Raw genomic sequence first — 27,739 nt, 5'->3', positions numbered from 1 at the left:
TTTAAAAAAAAATGTGTTAACACTTTTGTTTAATGAAAGTCTTGTTTTATTTTTAGTGTTTTCTTTGGATGTACCCTTAAGTCATATTTAGACATCAAGAGTGTGAGTTTTTTAATGGCAAAACTTATCTAGGTTCATAACCTCTCTTAAAAAGAAACCCTTCCATTTTTAATTATGGTAAAACACTGTGAAACAATTTTAGGTCACAGACATTCAGGCAGAATTCTAATCACGAAAGCAGTGGGTGTTTTCCCTGCTCGCCTGGCGACTCAGAAAAAGACCCTTATGAGTCCCATCGATCAGGAAGGAAAAGCATTTTGGCTCTCATTATAGCTATATGGAGGAAATATTTTTATGTTTTAATTTAGAGAGATGGTTCCAAATAGCAAAGGGCTCAGTTAATATCCTAAAACAAGGTTCTCCAACCTTGCAGATTTGCACTGGGAATGGCTTACAGCTGGCTTTCTAAATAGAAACCTACATTATTAATGCCACCCCATAATATCTCAGCTGAGCAGGAATGAGGCTAGTGGTAAAATTAAAATAAAATATTAATAAAATTGACTTCAGCACAGTCAATAATCAGTAATCAAAACCAATTGCACTGCAGTGCAGGAGGCCTATTTAATGTGGCGTTTTACTCTCCCTGCACACATCCCTGGCCACCAGGGGCCACTTGGATTGCTTTACACGGCTGAGGTAACAAGACTTAGCCATTACTAACAGGCTTTTTGCAGCTGCCAAAGAACTCGGGGTCAGAGATGGGGTCCATGAGGTATGATCGGATGATGTTAGCTCGTAAGCCTTTTGGTGCCTCGTTGGTCATTTTCACCCCGTTCTGCAGTACAGACACGGGGAAATTGGGAGATGGGTAACTTGTCAGCCAGATCCGGAAGTCAGGATGCGTTGATTCTGGGCTTAACTCCTGCAAGAAAATAAATCAGGAATAAAAGTGTAAATAAGACTCAAAGACAAAAAAAAAGTCTTGATATATCATGTAAGGGACAGGCTGGGTAGAGAAGGAAGCCTTTCTATAAAATTGAGATGTAATTGCTACATTTTGCAGTAGAAGCTTAAAATCTGTTTCTGCCTCTGAGTCAACATGCTTCACCAGAAGGCCCAGAGTGTTATCATTTTCCTTGATAAAGTTAACTCCTGTGACTGCAAAGCTTTAAGGGGAGCTATACAGTTTGACGTTGGCCAAAAGAAAAACAAAGACCTTTCAAATATGCTCAGACTCAGATCTGCAGTAAAATTGCTGAAATATTTATAGAAATAATTCTCTGCCCAGATCTGGGTTCAGACTAACCTTTTTTTCTTTTCTTTTCTTTCTTTCTTTTTTTTTTTTTTGGCGAGTTGTAAGAGTGAGCGGAGCAAAGCCCCTGGATAGCTTAATATTCTATCAGCTGGGATTTAAAGAAGAGGAGGAGGAAGAGGAGGAATAGGGGCATTTTAAAGGGTAAAGGTTGGTATATCCTGATGTATCAAAATGTATCGTTATTAGCTCTCTTGGGTCAGGCCAGAACTGTAGAGGTAACAGGAAGCCCCTCCATTAGTGCTGCCATATGAGGTCGTGGAATGGTTATTATGGGCCTGGTCTATTGCTGTTAAAATGAAACTGCAGTCATGCCCTCCCCCGCATGGCTTACTCTCATCTTTGAGCCTATTCCTCTGGATGAAGGACTCCAACACACTGGACTAGCCCTTCACCCTATCAAAGAGTGTTTGTCAAGGCCTAACGATTCCTCTGTTCTTTCAGATAGAGTTCTGTGTGAACCCATCTCTTCTCCGTCTTCTTTTTTTTTTCGGTGCTGAGGACCAAACCCGGGGCCTTGCACTTGCTCCACTGAGCTAAATCCCCAACCCCTGAACCCATCTCTTCTGTGATCCAGCTATACCATTAATCTGCTACTCTTCAGATCAGAGAACGGGAGTGTGGCACCTGGATGGTATGTTGTGAAATCATTACACTGAGAGAATGTAATCTAATAAAAGTGAATTTACATTTTTACCTCACAGACTTTCTCGAGAGTTGGCATCCAAGAGGTGGCAAGGTGACAGTTCTGAAGAACAACCCATGTTCCTTCTTTGATTGCTTTTTCTAACATCTTCATAGCAATGGGTCCTTGGCCTTGACCAAGAGATAAAGAGCTAAGCTTTGATCCTCCATACCCCTGTGTATGACAATAAAGATGTTAATTGACATCATAGTTTTTTCAAAGAATCAACTTTTCTATAGTTAATATTAATGGTACTAGAAAGGGAGAGGGGGACTTAATAGGATGGTATTGTATATATGTAAGTAGAAGAAGAGATTAATGGGGGTGAAAAGGCCTAAGTGAGGTCAGGGGAAGAGATTGAGTAAAGGAAAGATGGAGGCAAGGCAAATCAAAATCTAAGGGGATATAAATAAATCATACGGAAACCTACTTTTTTAGACAATGGAACACTCAGGAGCCATAGATTGTTACTAGAAAAATTTCAGTGCCAGGAACAGGATACCTTCCAGTGAGTCGTTGGCCAGGGAGATCCTTGATGCCCCCAAAGAATAACAGGCCATTGCCAAGGCCCTTGGTTTCTCACCAGGAATAGATGGTAAGACCCTATTGGTGAAGACTCCACATACTTGAGCTATAAACCCACTGAGAAATCCTGTTGGAACTGAGCTGAAAACCTACTCCATGTAGACCAGCTGACAGAAAGCTGGACGAAGCCATTCTGCATGCAGTTCAATGGGAGAGAACTCACCAGTGAAAATACTCAAAAATGGACACTGCAAACCTTGTATTTGGCCAGCCAAGCTAAATGAGCCAACAGGTGCAATAGTGGCACATCTGTTATGGGGGAAACCAACTGCCCTCTAATTTGACTGGAGGCCCACTCCATGGGAGGGAATACATCCCTGATACTGAAAACCTACAACAGAGGTAGTCATGAGCCCTAGGGGTGTAACATCTGCTATCTTGCTAAATGTATATACTATGCTTATCAAACTGCCTATTAAGCACTTCTTTTAATGCTCATATCCATATATTAATGCTACTCTCACTTTTGGTTAGAGAAGCTTCTCTTTTCAGATGGCAGTGATCTTGGGATGACTTAGAAGGCATCATGGTGCTGAGACGTGACAGAGGAGTGCTCAGCACTGCAATATCTCTATCTCACCTTCCAATGCTCAGGTCTATTGTGGAAGAGGTGGAGGAAAGAATGTAAGAGCCAAAGGAAGGGTAGGACTCCTTACAATGTGATCCTCCAGACACAAAATGGCCTGGATGTCCATGACCTCCCAGTGCCTGTCACTACCTACACAAGACCATCATAATAGGAGGAAAAGATGATGACATCAAAATAAAAGAGAGAGTGATTGGAAGGGGGAGGAGATATGATGGAGAGTGCAGTTTCAAAGGGGAAAGTGGGGAGAGGGAGGGAATTATCGTGGGATATAGTTTACAATCATGGTAGTTGTTAACAAAAATAAACTAATTAAAAATTTAATTATATAGTATTTAACAAAGGTTTCTATGCACATGGACCTGGCACATTGTACCTAGACTAAACCCCAGATGAAGGCAAGCAAACTCAGGGAAGAATGATTCTGTAATAAGTAGAAAACGCTGCAAGATCTCTTGCTGTTGATGGAAGCGGAAGAAAATAAAAATATTGAGAAGACTTTTGACTTAGGAGTTGAGTCAGTTGTCACTAACAACTCCTAACCTATAAAGCTAAAAAGAAAAATACAGATCTGTCAGCCAATCAGCCATCTAAGGTATAAGAATGATAGTCATATCAAAAATGGGTTACTAGGGCAGGAAAGATGGCTTAATAGTTAAGACACTTACCTGCAAAGCAAAAGGCCCCAGGTTGGATTCCCCAAGACCCGCGTAAGCCAGATGTACAAGGGGGTGCATGCATCTGGAGTTTGTTTGCAGTGGCTGGATGCCCTGGTGCACCCATTCAGGGCACTTGGGTACTTTGGCTTTGCAGGCAAGTAACTTAACTGCTAAGCCATCCCTCCAGCACACCCCCCCCCCCAATATCTGGTTTCTTAATTTATATAAGGAACTACTTTTATTTAATATATCACTTAAATATCTTTTTCTTTTCTTTTCTTTCTTTCTTTCTTTCTTTTTTTGTTTGAGGCAGGGTCTCACTCTACCCCAGGCTGACCTGGAACTCACTCTATTGCCCCAGTTTGGCCTCCCCAGTGCTGGAACTAAAATTACATGCCATCACACTTGGCTTGAGTATTATTTTCTTGGGACTCTGTCAACCTCCAGAACCCTATGCCTTTTTTTAAAAAAATACCATTCTCTAATCCCTTAGGATTTTAATTATAAAATTCTCTCTTAAAAAAATAAGAAAGAAAACAATAATATTTGATAATCTCATTTGTGGTAAAGTACCTACCTGGTCATCGGCAAATTTAAGAAGTGAAGCCATGGGATCTGCTCCAGGGGAAAGCACGAAAATCAGTGGTGCACAACAATTACTGTCCCCGAAAGCCTTGGACAAATCAAAAGGAGGTGGCTCAATGAATGCACGCCCCAACTTGCTGATTATGAATTCTTGCAACATCGGAATAATCTAGAAGGGACAAAAAGTATTTGAAAGAATATTCAAAAATTTCCCAATGCCTTAAAAAATTCTTACAAAAAAAAAAAAAAGTTCAGACTCAAAAGTGTGTAGCAACAAAGGAATTGCCAGGTGCGCTAGCACACGCCTCTAGTGCCATGCTGGGAAGCCTTGAGGCAGCAAGAGCACAAGTTCAAGGTCAGGCTGGGTCATGCAGTGAGGCTCTGTGTCAAGACAAACAAACAGACAGGACTCTTGCTATATTAGCTTAGATATTCTGTAATTGTAGAGATTCAAGGGTATCACTGGGTACATAAATGCCTTATAAGAAAAAAATTATAGGTGATTTAAATAACAAATTATGAGTAAAAATAATTTCAAATTCAGAAGCCCTTTTATTCTTTCTAATCAATATTTAAAACATGGTAGGTGAAGAGGAAAAGAAACATTAACTCTTTACTTGTGTTTTAAAGCACGGATTATTTTCCAAAATTCCACAACTGAGAAGTGACAAGTGTCATGTAAGTTACATGCAGTTGTCCCCACTATCAAGAAAGGGTTGGTATAGCTCTCTGTTAGGGAGGAATTATATGGAAGAGAAGCAAACCATGGGTTCAAGAAACAAGGAATGCCATTTTATGGAATTTCTGATATCATATCTGAATTTTTTTCTGGGGCCCTGTTTTAGAAAGCAGAACTCTGTAACATGGAGTCCCTGTTAACTGGCCTTTTCCCCCAGATTAATGCAGACGTAGACATTTGCTAGTAGTGGAATGGCATACAGCCTCAACTACAGGTAGTATTCACTGCAAAAGCTGCAAGGGCCTCCACACTTGCCCCGTATGTTCTCTGCAACATCTCCTCATACGTGACACTGAAGCAACAGCACTGCTGCACCCCAGGCCTGTAGGAAGCCGGGGCTGGCACTTGTTTCCACGTATGTCCTTACGTGTGTGCCTGGGGGACCTGAGAGCCAGCGGAGGATTACCCAGGCTCAGGTTAAACATTTTAATCTCCTCTTTATATTTACACAGACTCATTCAAGTATGGAACATGCATGGATGAATAAAATACAATCCGAATTGCTATGATAAAGCCAGGTATCATGCTGCTCACCCATAACCCCAGCACTCAAGAGGCTGAGACAGGAAGAGCTTGAATTGAAATAAAAAAGAAACATAAAGACAGTCAACAAGCACTGTAAATTGAAAGTAAAGACCTAACGGAAGGATATAAATTGTTCATGCACAATCAACAGCTACTGAATGACCAATGGAAAAAAGCAAGATGTGCACTTTTGTGATAAGAGTTCTAATTATAGTGATTCTAAACAAAAACATCAAAGGATAACAAATTCTGCTATTTTACATAATAGAGAAATTACTTCCTGCATCAGATATTTGATCACAAATGTCAAGCTCACTGCATGGATACTAAAAATATCCTGATTGCGTGTATCAGGCCTTGTCCTTGCTTATCTCTTTATTATTCTTTTCCTTGATCTGGTCTTTCTTCTTTAGACACAAAAAGAGAGAGAGGAAGAAAGGAAAAGAGAGAAAAGTAGGGAAGGAGACAGAGAGGGAGAGAAAGAAGGAAGAAGAAAGGGAAAGAGAAAAGAAAGAGGGGCTGGAGAGACTGCTCAGTGGTTAAGGCTCTTCCTGTAAAGCCCAATGATGCAGGTTCAATTCCCCAGCACCCATGTAAAGCCAGATGCACAAAGTGGCACATGCATCTACAGTTCATTTGCAGCAGCTGGAGGCCTTAGCCTGCCCATTCTCTTTTTCTGTCTCTCTCTTCCTCTCTGTCCCCTTGCAAATAAATAACTGAAAAATGAAAAAAAAAATGTTAGCTATTCCCTTAAAAACAAGAAAGGGAAAGAAAGAAGAAAGACAACTAACAAAAGCAAACAAAACCCTATTTACTGAGGTCTTTCTTCTCAATGCTAACTTCTTCACTAAGGATAGTCTTATAAGCAAAATCTCAAGCACATAGACTTTACTGTATGGATTTACTTGTAGCAAGCAGTTTGAGTTAGAATGGCCCAGCTTCTGAAAGTGGAGCAAGCGGGCGTCAGCTGCTTGTGCACAGCCCCCTCCCCTTGCCCTAGTGCCCACGTAACCATGACTGAGTGGTCACGTGGTTCTTCTGTCTACTACCCCTGAAAGACCAAGTTAGGGATGCTGCCGTGTGAGTAAATAGAGAGGACAATGATTTCATTTTTAATGTAAAAACTGAGCAAAACCTGCTTGCTCCCAAGGCTAGATGTTCACTCCTGAGTTAAGGAAGCTGTGATGGCAGGGAGGTTGCAGGGTGGTCTGCTCCTAGCACTGGATTGGGCTGGCATTAGGTTTGTAAAATGACATCTGTCAGTAGCATGAATTACAGATGAATCCAGGCAGCCATCTTCCCCAAGGCAGGAAAAGAAGTTTGTTATGTATACTTTCTTTTTTTATTGCAAATTCCTACAGGATTTATCTGAAGTCAGAGAAACATATTAACTTACATATGACAACTAACTTCCTTCCTTCCTTTCTTCCTTCCTTCCTTCCTCCCTCTCTCCCTCCCTCTCTCCCTCCCTCTCTCTCTCTCTCTTTTTTTTTTTTTGAGGCAGGGCCTCACACTAGCCCAGGCTGACCTGGAATACACTATAGAGTCTCAGGGTGGCCTCAAACTCATTGTGATCCTCCTGCCTCTGCCTCCAGAGTGCTGGGATTAAAGATGTGCACCACCACACCCGGCCATGACAACTTTCTTGTTGAAAGCTGATTAATTTGATTTATTTATTTATTTATTTATTTATAGCTCAGAAGGCTAGAACTGTGGACAAAAGAAAAGCTCTTCATTCTGTAAATTGACTCCAAACATCTCACACCTCAGTATTTATCCAATTAATTTTTTTCTTTAATTTGTTTTTAATTTAATTTGTTTCTTTTGTCAATAAAATACTATAAACCACTTGATTTTAAAGGAAAGTTCAGGCCTAGCTCATTTTTCCCCCCTCGGGTCCCTTAATAAGAGTCTTTCACACTTCCCCAGACTACAGAGTCATACAGCTTGGACTTAGGGCTTCCTGACATTGGATGTAGGGCTGGGTTTTGAAAGAAATACAAAACAAATGCCCAACCAAAAAGAAATTATGCTGACAGAACATACCAACAAGCCTGAGATTCGGGTCATAATATGTCTGTTCTCTCTTTTAAAGTAAAATTACTTACTTATTTCTTTGAGAGAAAGAAGCAGAGAGAGAAGGAGAGAGTGACAGAGAGACAGAATGAATATGCCAGGGCCTTCAGCCACTGCAAATGAAACACCTTGTGCATCTGGCTTATGTGAGTCCTGGGGAATCAAATCAAGGTCCTTTGGCTTTGTAGGCAAGTGCCTTAACCACTAAGCCATCCTTCCAGCCTCGTCTGTTTTCTTAGAGCATCCAATAAATAAATGAATAAATAAATAAATAGATAATCCATACACTACTAGACCAAATATTGCACTGTCCCATTCCACTTTGGAAAAACCACCTTTGTAAGTGCATAATAGTGAAACATCCTACTGTATATCATTTGCAAAAATCACAGCTTCACCAATAAAACCTAAAGTATATGGTCACATGGAATAGACAGTGTGACTGTGGCAGTTGGAGGGATGTCCCCCAATAGATTCAGTTTTATTAAAGCTTCTTGGATTTCCAGCTGCCTGGCTGGAAGAGGTCCTGTGGGCAGATCTTAGGGTCAGTTCCTAAGGTGTGTTTTGGGGGTGGATCTGGAATTCCAGCAAAAGGTATGCAGAGTGCTGGAGTTCTGCCTGGGGTTCCTGGAATGTGCTCAGTCATGGTGCTGGTGGAGGTTTTTCCATGTGGACCTGTGAAAGGGGGCAGCTTCTTCCATCATTGTGGAACATCCCCTGGATCTGTGAGCTTCAATAAATCCCATTCCTCCCATCAACTGCATCTGGTGTGGAGGTTCATCGCAGCAACATGAAGCTATCTATGACAGCAACACTGCGGGAAAATACCACGACAGCCTGCAGTAATTGTTCTGACAATGAAGACATGGTGTGGTGGCATTGATAACAGTAACCTGTGAGTTGCAGCATTTAGGGTAAGAGTGAGATTAGTAGCAGTTGCAAACAATTTCCACACTGCAGTTGCTTCATATACCATGAACTTCTTTTTTGACCCTACAAAGTTATGTGGGTATGTGGGTAATGCCATGTGTTGGTTGAGCAAACAATTCTGCTGATGGGCCCCCAAACATCAAAACATGATCCTGTAATTTCATGGCAGGGAAGTGTTTGGAGACTGTTACATGAGCTCCATTTCACTGGCCGTGGCACAAAAACAGAGTAGGACTGTGCACCTTGGAAACCAGCACTTCCTTTACACTAAGTACCCGAGGCAAACGAGACAACTGCGGGAGGGTTCCGAATGCTTGTGAAAAGTAATGACAGAGGGCTAAGTTATTGGGCAGAGTAGCTCAGAAATGTATGAAGCATAAGTTTAATTTCTCCTTATTTAAAAACAAGCAAAACCATATGAGCCAAAAGAAAAAACACCCTGCCATACATACAATGATCCCACAAAAGACCTCCTCAAATATATTCTAACAAGCGAATAAATGTTAGCTTGATAGCTCAGTGTATTTTCAGATTAAAATGTCTAAACTTAAAAACACAAAGCTGGGGGAAAGATACTTGCAGATTAAGCTGCCACAATTAGGAAACAGCTCATTCGTTAATAACCCTTAATGACAAGCGTTTTAAGCATTTCATTTTCTTCATCTAAATACTTGAAGTGAAAACTTCAAAGTCTTTCCATTATAATTGTTATGAGAATTTGTTTTTTAGGGCTGGAGGTGGTTTAGCCGTTAAAGGTACTTGCATATAAAGCCTTCTTGCCTGGGTTCAATTTTCCAGCCATCAACGTAAAGCCAGATGAGTATTCATTTGCAATGGCAAGTGACCCTGGCACACTCAGGTGCATGTGCACACACACACACACAAACATGCAAATAAATAAACATATTTACATGCCAGGAAATTTATTTTTTAAACACCACTGAAGGGGAGGATGTTTCATCAGGCTCATAATGAATGCCCAAAAACTATCCACTTGTGAAGTGACTTTCACAGGCTGGAGGCACTTGGTGGGACCTTTTCTCTATAAAAATATTAAAGGGCTGGAGAGATGGCTTAGTGGTTAAGCGCTTGCCTGTGAAGCCTAAGGACCCCAGTTCGAGGCTCGGTTCCCCAGGTCCCACGTTAGCCAGATGCACAAGGGGGCGCACGCGTCTGGAGTTCGTTTGCAGAGGCTGGAAGCCCTGGCGCGCCCATTCTCTCTCTCTCCCTCTATCTGTCTTTCTCTCTGTGTCTGTCGCTCTCAAATAAATAAATAAATAAATTTAAAAAAATTTATTAAAAAATATCAAAAATCATATTATATAATAGTTTTATACAAAGATGAATATAATTTAGGTGGGGCTATGTTCTTCTGATTTCAAAATAAATTAAAATATTTTCATAACCCCCCCCCCACAAGCATCCTGGGGTCTCTGTGTCTGAAAAACACTTGGAGCCCTGACTAAGTCATAGAAATGTGACTGTGTTCATTGATAGACTGGCTCAAAGGAAAAAACAATGCCTCTTCCCCAGATTATCTCTGATGTATACTGAAAAAACATATGTGCATATGTATACACACACACACACATATACATATACATACATACATAACTTTCATCATCTAGACCTGCTTCTTTTGGGAGTATGGGTCAATTTGGAAATTTTCTATTATCTTTAACTCAAATTGTGAATATAGTACTTGTTGAAATGATTCTATTAAATTTTTAATAGCAAGCATGGATAATTATGATATTTTTTCAATTTTGTTCTCATCAATATTATTTGGTGAATTTATTCTATAAAGACTAAAATAGATGTGAGCATGGAAATGAATATGGATATTTGTATATATGGAAGGCCTGCTGATTGAGTGGTTGTATATTTTATCATTTAAAGAGGGTAAAAGTAATAATACTGATAATTCAACAAAGTTCTTGTTTGCTAAAGGCTAATGTTCCAAACATAGAGCAATAACTATAAATTCTAATATCAACTTGATTTTAATGCTTTTGATTACTTTCACTGAAATAACTAAAACTGAGGCTACTCTTTTTTTGTTGTTTGTAAATACTGCTTCAGGCTAAGACACACTTTAAAGCTAAGTATGTGGCTGCGATCAGTCACAGACCCTAAATTTTCCTTTCAAAACAGATTTGTGAAGGGTTATATTGGAGTTAAGCTGCTTTAGTTCAGCAACGACCAGGTTCTGCCCTATTCAGATGGGTAATCTGACTTTTCAAGTTCATTTGCTCATAACTCTCAAAGTACATTTCCTGCTCCAAGATATAGCCTTATGCTCAAGTGATCTTCAATTAAGAAAAATGGTCTCAGGGGCCAGTATTCTGTTTTCAGCCTTCCCTGGGTAATTGGTACCTACAAAGGTATCCAGACTAATCAAAGACGTTTTCAAACAAGGTGCTAAGGCTTTATGCTGTCTTGTCATTTACTGACAGTTTCTAGGTCAAATTAATTGGTTTAGATAGGAATGTTGTTTTCAGGACTGGTAACACATTCTGTCTGTACTTACAGCTGTGAGATATATTAAAGAGTATGGCATGCCTGCTGTCTATGTTCCAGATAAGGCCTACACTGTCACAGGACAACCAAACGTAGATGTTAGACAAAGTGGCTATAAGTTTTTGTGCCATTCTTTAACTACATCTGTTTCAGCAATCAGATGTGCTATATATCCACACCATTCAAGGCTGGTGTAATATCCTAAGTGTTTTAACGACCTATGAAGAAGCCAGAATCACTTGGAGTCATTGGAGCTAAAAAAGCCAATATTTAGGTTTCTGCTACGGTCATAAGGCCACAGGAGATGATGGGACACTTTTAACAAGGGTTACACTGGCCCTGGCCCTCTGGTAAATTGCCTACCTTCCTGATCAGGGAGGACACAAAACAAAACAAAACAACAACAAAAACAAACATTTGCCAATCTAGAATAGGAGAGTCACAACAGAGGAAATTAGGTCCTCCGGGCTCCGACTTATCCTAATGGATAACACCAGTACTTGAAAAACCACAGCGTTCCTCCAAGGTCCCTAGAACCTTCCTTGGAGAGCCTCTATTGATCTCCAAAAGTACATCTTTGATTACAGTTTGACTTCCTGCTTGGTCATGAATACTCAGAGAGAAAAGTATAACTAAACACAAAGGGGCATATCCAAGTTAAAAAAAAGCTAGACAGCATTCTCTCTCTGCCCCCTCTCTCAAATAAATAAAAAAAAAGTATAAAAAATATTTTTAAAAAACTGGACAGATAAGGAAGTCTGCTCTCCCTTTCACCTCAAAACATGCCTTATCGTCTATCTTCCTTGTTCAGCTTTTCCATCCTGCCTGCCTATACTCAGGATAAAACCTCATTCTTTGTATGGTCCCAAGAATAGGAACAGCATAGTAATCAGACAAACTGCAGGGTTTGTGGGCTCCTGCCCCTCCCAGCACCTCTGGACTTCCATGATAGGTATATCTTCTTCAAGGAGATGACTGGAAGCAACTATAAGTCTGTATTAACTAGGAAAGAACCAGCTTTCCTACCTTAACTCCGGTTACTAGATGGGATGTTCCTCAAATGGCATACCAACTCTACAAGGAATGAACAGTGTCACAGAAAGAGCTTTTAAATCAACAAGGCCCCGTCTCTAGTAGTTCAAGCTCCATGACAAGAGGGAATAATCTTAGACATCAGGATGTTTATCTCCAAATCCCAGACACATCTATGGGCATGACTCTGGGCAAAAGTCACTTAAGTCAAAAGGCACCCTTGTGCTGAGAACAATAATGGGCTCCTTCAAACTTATACCAGAACATAATTGCCCTCCAGCCATCAAACTTATCGACTGAATGAGTCCTGAAACCAGAGGTATGTTGGGCAGTTTCTAATAGCACCCAGTGGCCCTGTGGTGCTGACCTTTGGCCCTGGCTACCCCCAGGATGGACTGGAAGGTGCACTCTCTGTGGATTCTTTGGAAACAAGGGCAGCAAGTAAAACCATTAGAGTGCACAGCCAATTTACCTATGTTAAACCACTGATGGACTAGGAATAAGTCTCTGCTTTTACTCCATCCATTGGCTTAGAAGATGACATCTGGCACATAGAAATTCTCACTGAATATACCCAGAAGGCTTTAAATGACACAGCTGAGGGAATCTCCCTTCTGAATTCTGAGGTTCAAATGATGAGAAAGACAATAATACAAAATCACATGGCTTTGGAATTCTCACAGCATCCCAGGGTGGGGCATGTGCCATTATCAAGGTTAAATGTTGTATACATATTCCTGATAACTCTGCTAACATCGTGTCTGCTTTACAAGACATACAGGAACATATGCAGACCCTGTCAGACAATTCTGTGTCATCTGGTTAACAGTTCTGGGAGTGAATCTCAGATCTTTTATGGTGAAAAAAGATTATACATATTATAATCTTCATAGTTACTCTGTTGCTCTTTGGGCCTCGTATACTCAATTGCTGCTTTCTTTGCTCAGTTACAGGCAGCTCATACTCAGTTGGTCATACCACAATCTAACTCCATCTATAGGGATCCCTTAATCACCCATTAACAACTGATCACTCGCTACTTCTAACACGACTACCAACCATCCCTACAGAACAATGTTACACTTGCTAGTCTCTGAGATAGACTCCAATACTTATGTCACTAATATTTAAAATTCTTTTTATACCAGGTCAAAAAAACCACAAAAACTACAAACAGATGGTGATGGGACATCTGACTTACAGAGACTTCTCTCTTGGGCCTTTAGTAGCCCCCCACTCTGGGATTGACTCTAACTGTCATATCCCACAATCCCATTCAGCTAGAGTTGGTTAAAAACCAACTGGTCATTGTCCCCTTTCCTCTAATAGCAGTTAGAGTGTCTTCTCAAGAGAGGGGGTAGTTAGTCAGGATTGTGCTCAAAAGAGAGAATAAAAACGATGGAATGCCACCCGCGTGCTCAAGCAGAACCGGAAGGCGGCATGTGATCCAGTCTCATCCACCCAGCGCTCTGTCTCTCACCCCTCCCATGTGTCTTCCCCTTTCTGAGACCAGACTAATAGCTCTCTCCCAGACTCACCTGAATCTGAGGATAAAGTCCACCACAGTAAGATTATAAATAGATCCTTACCAAGTAGACAAGGCCTCTTTTTGGCTTTTCACCTTTCCTGAACTTCCAGGTCCCTGCTCTGGTGAGCCTCCCTCATCTGGGCTCTGCTGGGCTAAGGTGGGTAGGGGGAACCTGACCCATCCTCCCATGGAGCTGCTTTCCACATGGCAGGATCTCTCTGCACTTTCTTTCTCTTTCCTTCTCTTACTCTAATAAAGCCTCTTTAAGTCTTACCCTCTCATCTATGGATTTGAATTCTTTAAATTCATAAGACAAGAGTCCAAGGTACCCTAAATTTCTTGGTGCATTGGCATGTTAGTATATTGGCAAGGAGCCCAAAAACTCATGTTACACTCTCAAATCCCACACCTACCTTGTCTGGCCTTAAGCAGCGAATGATAAGCATCCTCTGAAACTCATTGGCTTTATTCTCCCATTCTTCAGGGAAGACCTCATGGTGTGGGTCCTAAAATTATAGGACATACAATTCGGCATTAGAGATGATTTCTATAAAGAGCAGTATTTGTAGGAGCAAATATTTAGAGAAGGCAGATAATAGCCAAGTGAAATCAAGAATGTGTACATAAGCCGGGGGTGATGGCGCACGCCTTTAATCCCAGCAATCAGGAGGCAGAGGTAAGAGGATCGCCGTAAGTTCAAGGCCACCCTGAGATGACAGAGTTAATTCTAGGTCAGCCTGGACCAGAGTGAGACCCTACCTCGAAAAAAAAAAAAAAAAAGAATGTGTACATATATTTTGTTGTTTTATTTACGCTGTTGCAAAGTTAACATAAACATGTGTTCCTTTGAAACTTCTTCAGAGTAAACTGTGTGCTTTCTCAAATCAGAAACCTCCACAGCCCAACATAGTAGATCCAGTTTTGATTCTAAATTAGAAAGAAGTATCCCCCCAAAAAGTATTTGTTTCTAGGAAACATTTTCATTACCAATAGGGAGAAAATCCAAACCTGATCCATTCCAGATGTGAGTTCATCTGTAGGAGCAATGTCACTATCAGACAAAACCAGCCAAGAAACACAATCTTGCAGACCCAGAACTTACCCCCTCTGCCCCAGTGCTCACCAAAGCTTGCTATCTTTTCTACCATTCTTTCCAAATAGAATTCTTACATATTATATCCAAGAATATAAAAAAATCATAAGAGTAGAAACAAAATAATAGAAAGAAGTTAACTAGGAATTAGAAAAATATTAGTCCTTTTGCTAAAGCAAAGCTGAGAGAAGGCAGGAATTGCCACTTTCCCTAGGAGGGAAACTCATTGCGGCATATGCTAACTATAATAGTCTTCAATTCAGGAGACAAGATCCATGAAAATTATTTTGTCCTGCTTGCTTTCCCCTTTCTTCCAATAGCAAAATTATTAATTAGCTTGCATTCTGCATTCAGAAAATCTAAACAGTTCTTTGATAAACTTTCAATTCATCCTCTATAGTCATTGCCCAAATCTAAATCGATAGTGAATCAAAACTTGGTAAGGAAGTTCAGCATGAATATTCCTAAGAGGCATGCCAACTGTACCAACAGCTACCAGGACCCAGGAGAAATCTGCAGAGAAAGCAGCAACATAAGTATTGCTCCCACTGCTCGTCTGACAACCAGCTCCAGGACACAGCCACAGACACTGTGGTTAATCAAAACACACTAAAGCAGAAGCAGAAACCCAGAGACTACAGAGAACTCAGCACTAAATCATATTGCTAACAAACCCACCAAGGCTTGGGGAACATTGCAGAAGAGGAGGCAGAAAGATATAAGAGCCATGGGAGGGGTTAGAAATTTATTGAAGCACTCCCCCTCCACTGCCACGAGATTGACTGAAGCCTTTATTAGCCCATACTAATTACCAATAACCTTATTGAGGAGAACCCTCAGGGAAAGTGGGTCAGGGGAGAGAGGATAAAAGACTATTACCTTTGTAAAAAGGTAATAAAAAGAATATTCTTAAGAACTATGTAGGTCTTTTGTATTTACACATCCCAAGAAATTCAGATAAAAATTGGAATAGGACCACTGACGTAGAAGGTGGCAGTAATACATATCAAAATTTGTGTTTTCACGTCTGACTGGTTGCATAAGATGTATTAATGCTTTTACAATAAAGACGACTCAGAGGTTAAAGGTGCATGCTTGCTTGCTAAGCCTGCCAGCCCATGTTTGATTCCTAAGCATCCACTAAAGCCAGACCCAAAGTGACACATGTGTTTGAAGTTCATTTGCAGTGGCAAGAGACCCATACCCACACCCATACACACAAACACGTGTGCAAACAAATAAATTAAATTTATTTTCATTTAAAAAATATTATTTATTTATTAGAGAGTGAGAGAGAAAAAAAAGTGGGCACACCATGGCCTCTAGCTAGTGCAAATGAACTACAGATGCATGCACCACCATATGCATCTGGCTTATGTGGGTTCTGGGAACTTGAACCTGGGTCCCTAGGCTTTGCAGGCAAGTTCCTTAACTGCTAAACCATCTCTGCAGCCCTTGTGTTCTTTTTTTTTTTTTTTTTTTTTTGAGATAGAGTCTTACTCTAGCCCAGGCTGACCTGGAATTCACTATGTAGTCTCAAGGCTGGCCTCAAACACACAGTGATCCTCCTATCTCTTCCCCCTAAGTACTGGGATTAAATGTATGTGGGATTAAATGTATGTGCTACCACACTCAGCATAAATAAAATTTTAAAAAGTTAAAGTTGTGCTATTTAATGTCATTTCTTCATATTAAACATTTGGAATAAGCAAGTGGTTAAGACATACCAAGCTATCATATACTTTTTTCCATCCATCCTTTAAGCGCATGAACTCCCTACGAATGGTCTTGAAGGAAGGCAAATCATCTAACCGGCATATTTCATCCCAAGACTTTTGAGGAAGCCACGTGCAGGGATTGGCATACGGATTGTCCAGCCCGATGCCACCAGTCAGCAGAAATCTCCACTCAGCTTTGTTAATCTTGGGAAAACAGGACAGTATAAAGTGGCAGAAATTAATTCTTCTGGAAATAGTTACCAACCATTTTAGAAGAGCTGAGTATTGGTTTGGAAGTTTCAGATGCAGTCCTCATGAAATCCTAAAGCTGACACAGCCTGGTATCTACTTATAAGAACCTTATGTATCCATTATAATCAGATTTTAAAATAGTTCCATTTTATTTTATTTTATTTTTTTATTTTACGAGGTGGGGTCTCACTCTAGCCCAGGCTGACCTGGAATTCACTATGGAGTCTCAGGGTGGCCTCAAACTCATGGCAATCCTCCTACCTCTGCCTCTCAAGTGCTGGGAGTAAAGGCGTGTGCCACCACGCCCGGCTAAAATAGTTCCATTTTAAATAGCTACTTTTTGGGGGCTGGAGAGATGGCTTAGCAGTTAAGCACTTGCCTGTGAAGCCTAAGGACCCCAGTTTGAGGCTCGACTCCCCAGGACCCACATTAGCCAGATGCACAAGGGAGCGCATGTGTCTGGAGTTTGTTTGCAGTGGCTGGAAGCCCTGGTGTTCCCATTCTCTCTCTCTCTATCTTCCTCTTTCTCTCTCTCTGTCACTCTCAAATAAATAAATAAAAATGAACAAAAAAATTAAAAAAAAATAGCTACTTTTTAAAAAAAAATTTTTTTTAAATTTATTTATTTATTTGAGAGCGACAGATACAGAGAGAAAGACAGATAGAGGGAGAGAGAGAGAATGGACGCGCCAGGGCTTCCAACCTCTGCAAACGAACTCCAGATGCGTGCGCCCCCTTGTGCATCTGGCTAACATGGGACCTGGGGAACCGAGCCTCGAACTGGGGTCCTTAGGCTTCACAGGCAAGTGCTTAACCGCTAAGCCATCTCTCCAGCCCAAAAAATAGCTACTTTTTTGTTCATTTCCCTTCAAAGTTACTAGTTTAAGGATGAAAATATGAATATATTCTATTTAAGTATATGTTCCTTAAAGATTACACACCCACCCATACAAACAGTAACTTAGTGTTAACATGGAGCCACAGGCATACTGACCGCATTCTGGTGAATCAGTAGGTTCACGGTTAGGCAGAAGGAGAAGAGCAGCTTGTCTTTCTCAAAGAGTGACCGGCAGACATTGACGTAGAGGGAGTAGGTGAAGTGGTCCTTGAGAATCTGAAGCCTAAGGGTGAAGCCAACAGGAAGAAGAGCGAACAAATGAAAATGGTATTCCTCGAAGAAAACCCATTAAGCCGGGCATGGTGGCACACGCCTTTAATCCCAGCACTTGGGAGGCAGAGGGAAGAGGATTGCCATGAGTTCGAGGCCACCCTGAGACTCCATAGTGAATTCCAGGTCAGCTTGGGCTAGAGTGACACCCTACCTCGAAAAACCAAAAAAAAAAAAAAAAAAAGAAAAAAAAAAAAAGAAAGAAAGAAAGAAAGAAAAAAAGAAAACCCATTAAAAGCTATTTACATCCGCACTCTCAAAACCTTTCTATTCTAGTCATTACCCCCAGACCACTGAGGGACTTCATTCACTGGATGCTCCAGTTTGAGATCCACAAAAGGTAGAAACATTTCAGGAGAACTGAATTTTACTCTCAACTGATTTTTTGTTTTGTAAATATAACTTAATCTTTTTGGAAAATGGTCAATGAATGATATATTAATCCATTAGAGTATTAGCAATCAAACATGAACTATAAAATATTTGAGGGTGTAAAATATGACCTCTTTACAAAATAAATACTTCCAAATACTTTATATTATATATTAAGGAATAGAAATTGGATGACTCCTTTATTAATAGCAAAATTTAATACTATGTTACTATTCTCATACATCTATCAAAGTTGGAGAAATCAGAAGTTTGATTAAACTATATTTTTATTTGCTACATAGAGAAACCATGGACATATGAATAATCACAATCCTTCTAACAACGTTTTAGCAAATGCTAGCATGTATAATCAAGACTCAAAATTCCTTAATCAATATGTTATGTTATGCTTTTATCTCATTTATTGCAGGAAATAAAGTATCACTGAAATAAAACTTTAAAATATATTATTATTATATTGGTTTAACATATTATGTTAACACTTAGCTGCTATTGTATACAAATATATTTATGAGTGTTATGAAAACATTTGTAGAGAGCTAATGACCAACATGAATTAGTGGCTCAAACCTTCTAAGAAGATCAATTATCTGAAGAAAAAATAGAGATAGTTTATCATTAAGAAAAATTATATTGGTGTTTAGGAAAAAATGTCTGCTTATATGCAAGATACTAGCTATTTCATATTCTATAATTGGCTATGACTCATCTTAGCTCCATTTCTTTTCTTTTCTTTTTCCTTACCTGCCTATCACCTTAACTCTCTTATCCCCTGCTAGCGTTCCCGTTGAAAGAATGGTAACATCAATAGTTGAGAACTCTGAAAGTGTGGTAGAGAAAGCCTTGAAAATAATCCTTGATATACAGTTGGATTCTTAAAAGGTTTAAAATGAGCATTCTATTCTTGTTTCCATTGTTATGTTAATAGGTCCATTCATGTGTGCAGTTTGTCTCACCTATAGTAGAATAACTAATAAAAAGTGATTCAGATTTGATCTTTCTCAAATAAAATTAAAGTTGTGCACAAATTTCCTACTGCAAGTAACAAGAACAAAGGGAAAATCAGTTTAATGATCAATCCTATTAGAAGTTCAAGTTTAATCTCACTAGTGGTAAAATATAAATTACAATATGATATTTTAAAGAATGCATTCTGGTGGTAAAAAGGTTAATAGTTATCATTCAATGTTCATTCATGACAAAGTAATATGAGACCACTCATGTTCTTCTGATGGAGTTGTGTATTTGAATAAACTTCCAGGAAGAGAATGTGTAATAAAGAAATAATTAATAGTGTAGACATTTATGTTTTTGTAGTAGTATTCATAACACAAAAGCTGGAGAATACCTAAAAGTCTAATAAAATGAAAATTATAGTAGATTCATAAAATGGTATGTATGTATCTATCTATCTACATGTATATACACATGTAGATAAAAACAGATTTCAGTATGGCCACCATAAAAGAAGTATATGCTGGCTAGATTTTCTTTGTATTTGTGTGCTTTTTCTTGCTATGGACATTTAAGTATCTGCTACATACATAAGTTCAAGTGCATTAAATTTCCCAATGCAAATATGGCAACTGAACAATTATCATTCACAGTCGTAATAATATAATGTGTTCTTGGTGTCACATTTAAATAATTAGGAGTGCTAAAAATTGGAAGATAAAGAAGAATCAAACATAGTTATATACTTGAGTAAAAGAAAATGAGGGGCTGGAGAGATGGCTTAGCAGTTAAGGCACTTTCCTGAGAAGCCTAAGGACCCAGGTCTGATTCTCCAGGTCCCACATAAGCCAGATGCACATGGTGGTGCATGCATCTGGAGTTCGTTTGCAGTGGCTAGAGGCCCTGGTGCACCCAGTCTCATTCTCTTTCTCTGCCCCTGTCTCTGTCTCTAATAGTAAATAAATAGATCAGAAAAAAACAGAAAATAAGAGTCAGAGCTACATGTTGGGTCATGATACACAGAGACATTGCCTCCTACCCACAGCTGAACGAGGAGGGTGCCTGAAGAGGGGAAGGACAGGAAGGAGGACAAAAGTGCTACCAACTTGACTATATACACTGAGTACAAAACTAATTTAAAAAAAGAAAAGAGAGATGATTTTAGAGCAATCTTAAGACTCTAAACCACTTTAGGTAGACAGGTCACTGTTGACAGTCATGTGACTTTTATGCTTTGGAGATAGCTGAGTCCAGCAACTGGCCAAAGTCCAACAGTTGTCATTTATGCATCAAAAACTGGGAGAGAAATGAATCATTCTTATGAGAACTCATACTCCCTTTAATTTTTCCTCTGGAAGATAGTTTTTTTTTAATTAAAAAATATTTGTTCATTTATTTGAGAAAGGGATACAGAGACAGACAGTTGGAGAGAGTGAGTGTGTGTGTGCCACGGCATCCCACTACAAACTCCAGACTCATGCACTACTTTGCACATCTGGCTTTACATGGGTACTGGCGAATCGAGCTCAGGCTATCAGGTTTTGCAAGCAAGTAGCCTTAACCATTGAACTATCTCCTCCAGCCTGCAGATATCTTTTTAAACTGGAAACATATAGTGAAAATAAGAAAGAAAGAAAGAAAGAAAGAAAGAAAGAAAGAAAGAAAGAAAGAAACAAACAAACAAACAAACAAACAAACAAACAAACAAACAAACAAACAGTGAGAGCAAGATGTGCTACAAGAGTCTTGGCACGGCAAGGGAGCATATACTCTGGGTAGACACCTATATGAGTATACATCTGCCCCAGTAAGTACATGTAGGGATGTTCAAGACAGCGAAGAGTCATCACGAATCTAAATCGGAAACAAATATCCTCAAAGGTAGAATGGATAAATACCTTCTGGTATAGCGTTAGGACAAACAACAATTAAAGGGGCTTAATTCTTCTGTTAAAAATAGGAGAGATCCCTCTTCCCTTCTTTTTCTTAAGTTACCTAAAATTACAAGTATCTCTCTCCCTTTGAAATGTGTACTTTAAAAAATTCTTTGAAGAACTGCCCAGACCTTGCTTTAAGACCCACGCATGTCTTTGAGAAGGTCTTGGAAGCCATCTCTTTGAAATGTCATCAAGGGAGGTGGGCTCCCCAGTTGCAACTGTGGAAGGGCAGAAGTCTAAGTTCAGCTGGATCCTTGCTTTCAGATGCAAAATTTCCTCTTCGTATACAGGTGTGAAAAGTTTGTTCTTCCTCCAGATAGTTAACTTACTAACACAGATGGTCTCCTAAAAGAGCAGCCAGAGTTAGGAGGAACTACGTGTGGCTTTATGCTTGGCTATGGAAGTGGTTGTGGGAGTCTTTTCTGTTTGTGCAATATCTTTGCAGATCGCCTGCGATGCCTAGCACATTCTGGCTTCATGTTTTGTCAGTAATAAAACTGCTTCCTTTCTCCACTGCCTTTCTGGAGAGGATGGCTGGGTTGGGAAAAGATTTAGACTTTAATTATCTTTCCCCTACAATAGTCACACAATGGAGAACTACTTAACAATGAAAGTGAACAAAACAGTGCATTATACAAAACCATATGCATAAATTTCACTAACATAATGTTGAGCACAAAATGCCAGACCCGGAAGAGCACACACAGTGATTCCACTTCAATGAGGTTCTTAAGCTGACAAAACGAAGCTATGGTGTTGCAAGCTAGGAAAATAGGCATCTTGGGGAGGGAAGCCGGTGACTAGAAGGGGACAAGAGGAGGTCTCTGGCATTCAGGTAATGTTCTGTTTCTTGAGCTGGGAGCTAATTACACAGGTGTGCTCACTTACGAAAATTTATTAGAAAAACCTTTTGATTTCAGCACATTCCTGTAGGCATACTAATAAGTTCAGTAAGTACACTTCTCTAGTCTTTGGATTCAGAAATATACCTCACAATAGCCACACATGTATTTCTTATTGTTTCTCAGTTAAAGGATTTTAACTCTAACCAAAAAGTCTTATTTGTTTTCTATATTTTATCCAAATTTCACATCTGGGCAAAAATGATTTTGTTTTATCTTGAGGGCTTTATTACAAGTATGAAGAAACCATGCTACTTTGGTATAACAATAGAAAATAAAAGACAAAAGAGTTATGTTTAAAGCATAGAATTGCTATAATTTTTAAATCTTATACAAAAATAGGTATTTAAATGGCAGGCCAAGTAAATTTTCTTCTGTAGGCTCTTGTAATTGCCTGTAACTGGATTTTAAATTAGTCATAGGATAATATTACTTTAACCAAAGTCAAAATTAAGAGCTGCAGTAAAAATTACTATATGGCTATAATGTTGTTAGCACTGTAGTAAATGCTAGAAACTTTTCTAATAAAAATCCTGTCTTGGGCAGGAATGAGGGAAAGAATGGTACCAACCTGTGTTGTTTGCATAATAAGTATGTCCATATCTAATAAAAATAAAAATTTAAAAATCCTGTTTCATCACTTGGCATCTAGTATGGAAAACAGACTTGAATATTTAACTAAATAATGCAAACAGCTGGGACCATTTAAAGTACTGATCACCTAAAACTTTGTTCGTTTTAGTAATCCTTACTAAATTGAAAACTTCAGGAACTGGAAGAAATAGAGAAATAAACTAAACAGTTTCAAGTACCATCATCTCCAAATAAACTTTAAATCCAATCATCATGCATTTCGTCTCAAGAAATACGCCCTCATTCTTCTCTTTCTCACAGTGTGTAACTGTTTTTTTTTTTTTTGTCAAAGTCCCAAAGATACACTGTTACTAACAGTCAAATTTGAAGAATCATGAGTGATACCAACAAGAATACTCAAAATTTCATGTCTTTACTGTAATTACAGAATTTCTTAAAAAATAATTTTTAATTCTGAATGTTAACTATCCAACTGAGTTTCCTTTTTGGGCATGATTACTAGAGAATTTATCTACATACATGATGATCAAGGGTAAAAATTACAATTACTATTTTTATTTGTTCAAAAGATAATTTCATATTACACCCTACTAACAACAAAAGCCAGAGACTGGGGAGATGGTTCAGAGGATAAAGTACTCTCCACTTAAACCTGAGTACTTAAGTTCCCTTTTCATACTAAAAACCCCTGGTAGATTCCTGTAATCTTAGCACCCCGACTGAGAGTTGGGGGTAAAGGTAGAGACAGGAGGGTTTACCAGAGGATCTTTTTGTTTGTTTGTTTGTTTTGTTTTTCAAGATAGTGTCTCACTCTAGCACAGGCTGACCTGGAATTCAGTATGCAGTCTCAGGGAGGCCTCGAATTTACAGTGATCCTCCTACCTCTGCCTCCCTAGTGGTGGGATTAAAGGCGTGTGCCACTACACCCAGCAAATGTTTCTTTCTTATAGAATTATGTTATAATCCTATATCTATGTAAAAAGTTTCTTCACAGACTAAACTTAGATGCATCTATGCAATTTCCAACTCTCCATTTATTTCTGGTAAAATGAAGACTCAACTTCATTTTAGGTAAGTGGCTGAATGGCATCATTCTGAAATAACAATGCCAGCCACAGAAATACTGTAGTATTACTTAGTGTTCCCTTTACATACCTTTTTGGTAAGACCTCTGATTTCTCCGAGTTTTCAATGGACAGGATGAAAAGGTTAATGAACCAGGTCAGTGAATACTGGTACATGGGTTCAATGTTGGCTAAGTCAGCAATAGAGAAAAACAGAATGGAGGAGTGGACGGCAATAGGCCGGTAACCCATGCGGGTAGTATCAATCTTTTTCTCTGTCTCCTCGGCTACTTCCTGCTTTTGAGAAATCTCATTAGCCAAAGCCTTGGAGGAAGATAATATCTTAATAGCAGTTTCATCTTCTAATATATTGCCTTCTGAAGATGAAAGGACTTCCAAAATCTTATCTTCTATTTCTTTTAACTGCCTGGAATAAAACAGGTTTTGTCTTAGAAGGAAAAGAAATGGTTTATAATCAATTCACACATGCATTCTTTCATAAGAAACAAAGAGCTTATAGCCCAAAGAAATGGATCATTTGTGGCAAATATCTGTGACAAGGATGTTGTATAATTAATTTCTTCTCTTGCAAAATGTCACAGGAGGAGCCTCCTTGTTCTAGTTCCCTGTGTAATTATCATTTATGTGGCTCCTAGAGAAAAATACACCAAGCCAATCTACTCCACCATCGAGTGTCTCTGCTGAGAGTGAACAGACCGTAGCTCCCCGTTCAGGTTTTGATTTTCACATGCCTTTATAGTGTGTTATCCTTTCTGCCCAGGACACACTGCACTCCGGCGGAACAACAGCCTCAGTGGCACCGTGAGCACTGACTTTTGTGCAGAAACTTGGCTGACAGATTGAAAATGCATTTAGCTGTGACTTAAGGAGCAAGCCTTCCAGTGCTTCTTGTGTAGGAAGGTGCGTGTAGATATGCACTCAGTTATATAATTTCCTAATCAATGCACACTCTCTGTAGCCCCCCCCCTTTTAAAAAAATGCTCCATCCTGTAGATGCATTATATCTAACAGAATGGATCTTTAAAATGTACTTGAATTCACATTGTGACCTCAAACCAAATGATAACTCGTGTTTTATGATGTTTAAAACCTTTTGTTTTCTGCTCCTTGTAGAATCAAGGCTTGCTTTTCTTCTTCAAGGTCCGGCCTTTCTCGTGCTACCACAATCCCCAGAAGCTGATCTTGCATCCCCTCTGACGTAATCATGAAGTTTAATAATGTTACCTATAAATGAAAGAATCGATTTTTAAATGCACTGTTGTTTCCAGTAAGAAAATCTCTCCTTATAAATCTCAGGTTCTGACCATAAAATTGATTCCATTTATGGCAGTATATATATATTTTTATATATGAACAATATATATGAATACATATTTATATATGAATTATATATATGTATATATGAATATATATTCAAGTTTAACTCATAGACTATAATCAAAAATATAGACAGGTCTGCATAATCCCACAAAAGTTTGTCATAGTCAGAAATGTAATATATCAAAGGATTTATTTATTTATTTGCATTATTCTCTTAAACTCATTATTCTCAATTCAAATCCTTTTTCTTTTCTTTTCTTTTCTTTCTTTTTTTTTTTTTTTTTTCTTTTTCTTTTTGGTTTTTCAAGGTAGGGTCTCACCCTAGCCCAGGCTGACCTGGAATTCACTATGGAGTCTCAGGGTGGCCTCGAACTCATGGTGATCCTCTTACCTCTGCCTCCCGAGTGCTGGGATTAAAGGCGTGCGCTACCATGCCTGGCTCAAATCCATTTTCTAACAACCTTTTTTTTTTTTTTTTTTGTGTTTTTTTTTTTTTTTTTTTGTTTGTTTTTTTGAGGTAGGGTCTCACTCTGGCTCCGGCTGACCTGGAATTCACTATGTAGTCTCAGGGTGGCCTCGAACTCTCGGCGATCCTACTACCTCTGCCTCCCGAGTGCTGGGATTAAAGGTGTGCGCCACCACGCCCGGCTCTCTAACAACCTTTTAATGCTGAACTCAATTAGAACCAGGCTGGAGGCAATACTTCATATTGGCCAGATTAACTGATTTACATTTTAAGGATCCTCATGGTGTCAAAAGTAAAAATCTTGTAATACAAAAGAAGAGAAAAAAAGTAACACTGCAATTACTTGTCATGAATAAAGTATTTTTACAATACGGCAATGAGCCATGATTGTGCACTGTTGCAGTCCGGTTCGCATTGCTGGTAGAAATCACCCAACCAAGAGCAGCTTCTGGGAAAAAGAGATTTATTTGGCTTACAGGCTCGAGGGGAAGCTCCACGATGGCAGGGGAAAACGATGGCATGAGCAGAGGGTAGACATCACCCTCTGGCCAACAGAAGATGGACCACAGCAACAGGAGAGTGTGCCAAACACTGGCATGGGGAAACTGGCTATAAAGCCCATAAGCCCGCCCCCAACAATACACTCCCTCCAGGAGGCATTAATTCCCAAATATCCATCAGCTGGGAACCTAGCATTCAGAACACCTAAGTTTATGGGGGACACCTGAATCAAACCACCACATTCCACCCCTGGCCCCCATAAACTGATATCCATACATGATGTAAAATATAATGCATTCAGTCTGACTTTAAAAGTCCCCATAGTTTTTTATCAATCCCAATGATGTTCATACATCCCCATAGTTCAAGATCTTTTAACTGAGCCATAATACCAAAATATAACCTCAAAAAAACCCATAGTGGCACAGAATATTCACACTGCAATAGATGGCATTAGGCATAGCAAAGAAACATTCAACCAATACAAGATTTAAAACAACCAGGGCAAACATCAAACTCTGTAACTTCAAGTCCAGCAACTCTAGCCAGTGACACATCTTCAAGTCCAATAATTCTAACCAGCAACAAGTCTCTGGCATTCCAATTCCGCCCCTCCAGCTAGGCTACTCACAGTCCTGGGAATCTTCATCAGGGCCGGCAGTTCCTCGGCAGCCATCTCATGGTCCCGGCATCTCCACTGGGTCTCCACTGCAAGCCATGGTTCATCCTCATGGCCCCATGGGGTCTCTATGCAGGCAACCAGAAAACCTGCTTCACACTGCCCATAGCCATTTCCCAAACACAAGACTATGTTGCAAACTCAGTGACCCTCTTTCCAGCATTTCTTATACTCCACGATACAAGGTAGGGTGCCAATTTGTTAATCCAGGGGGGAATAAAGCAGACTTTGAAGAACAGGACACTCCTTGAGCACCCAGATCTCTTCAAAAAAGTCTACATTCTTCTTGTTGCCCCAGCGCAGGTCAGCTAGCCGAGTCTCAAAGGTTGTAATTTCTCAGTTGCAGCTGAACGGGCAACAGTTCACCCAAAGATTTCTTTTTTTTCTGTGCCATATTCTTCTGCTCACACCAGTTCATTTCTATGCAAAGCAACCCTGCACAACTTCTCAGGACATGGGCATAAGAGCAAGCTTCTCACACAAACTGCTAGCCCAGTTCAAGCAAAGCTCTTTCTCACCCTCATAAGCCAAACCTCACAGTCCATAGTTCTTATTGCATTCAGGTCTTGCAGCTCAGACCAGAATAGTCCATCAAGCTGTACTTACAGCACTGCAAAGCATCTCTTAGGCCAAGGTTTCAAATCCTCCCACATTCCTCTTGAAAATCAGCTCCAAAAGACCAAAGCCACACAGTCGGGTGTCTAGCAGCAACCCCACTCCTGGTACCACTTTACTGTTGCAGTCAGGTTCACATTGCTGTTAGAAATCACCCAACCAAGAGCAGCTTCTGGGAAAAAGAGATTTATTTGGCTTACAGGCTCGAGGGGAAGCTCCACGATGGCAGGGGAAAACGATGGCATGAGCAGAGGTGGACATCACCCCCTGGCCAACAGAAGATGGACCACAGCAACA

General features: G+C 39.7%; 1 protein-coding gene across 1 annotated transcript in view; it reads right to left on the bottom strand.

Moving 5' to 3' along the window:
* Nucleotides 1-27,739, bottom strand: part of Dnah7 (dynein axonemal heavy chain 7) — a 259,409-nt gene that overhangs the window by 30,200 nt on the left and 201,470 nt on the right. The window contains exons 50-57 of the mRNA XM_045148328.1: nt 24,952-25,085; nt 23,932-24,267; nt 17,823-17,949; nt 16,586-16,780; nt 14,179-14,271; nt 4,408-4,584; nt 2,013-2,174; nt 725-925 (exon numbers count right to left, since the gene is read on the bottom strand). Coding sequence (XP_045004263.1) covers nt 725-925; nt 2,013-2,174; nt 4,408-4,584; nt 14,179-14,271; nt 16,586-16,780; nt 17,823-17,949; nt 23,932-24,267; nt 24,952-25,085 — 1,425 coding nt within the window. The remainder of the gene's footprint in view (nt 1-724; nt 926-2,012; nt 2,175-4,407; nt 4,585-14,178; nt 14,272-16,585; nt 16,781-17,822; nt 17,950-23,931; nt 24,268-24,951; nt 25,086-27,739) is intronic.

This window comes from Jaculus jaculus, chromosome 4 (genome assembly GCF_020740685.1).
Source record: "Jaculus jaculus isolate mJacJac1 chromosome 4, mJacJac1.mat.Y.cur, whole genome shotgun sequence".
Lineage (NCBI taxonomy): Eukaryota > Metazoa > Chordata > Mammalia > Rodentia > Dipodidae > Jaculus > Jaculus jaculus.
The sequence above is the reverse complement of the archived record's forward strand: the minus strand, read 5'-3'. Positions and strand labels throughout refer to the sequence as shown.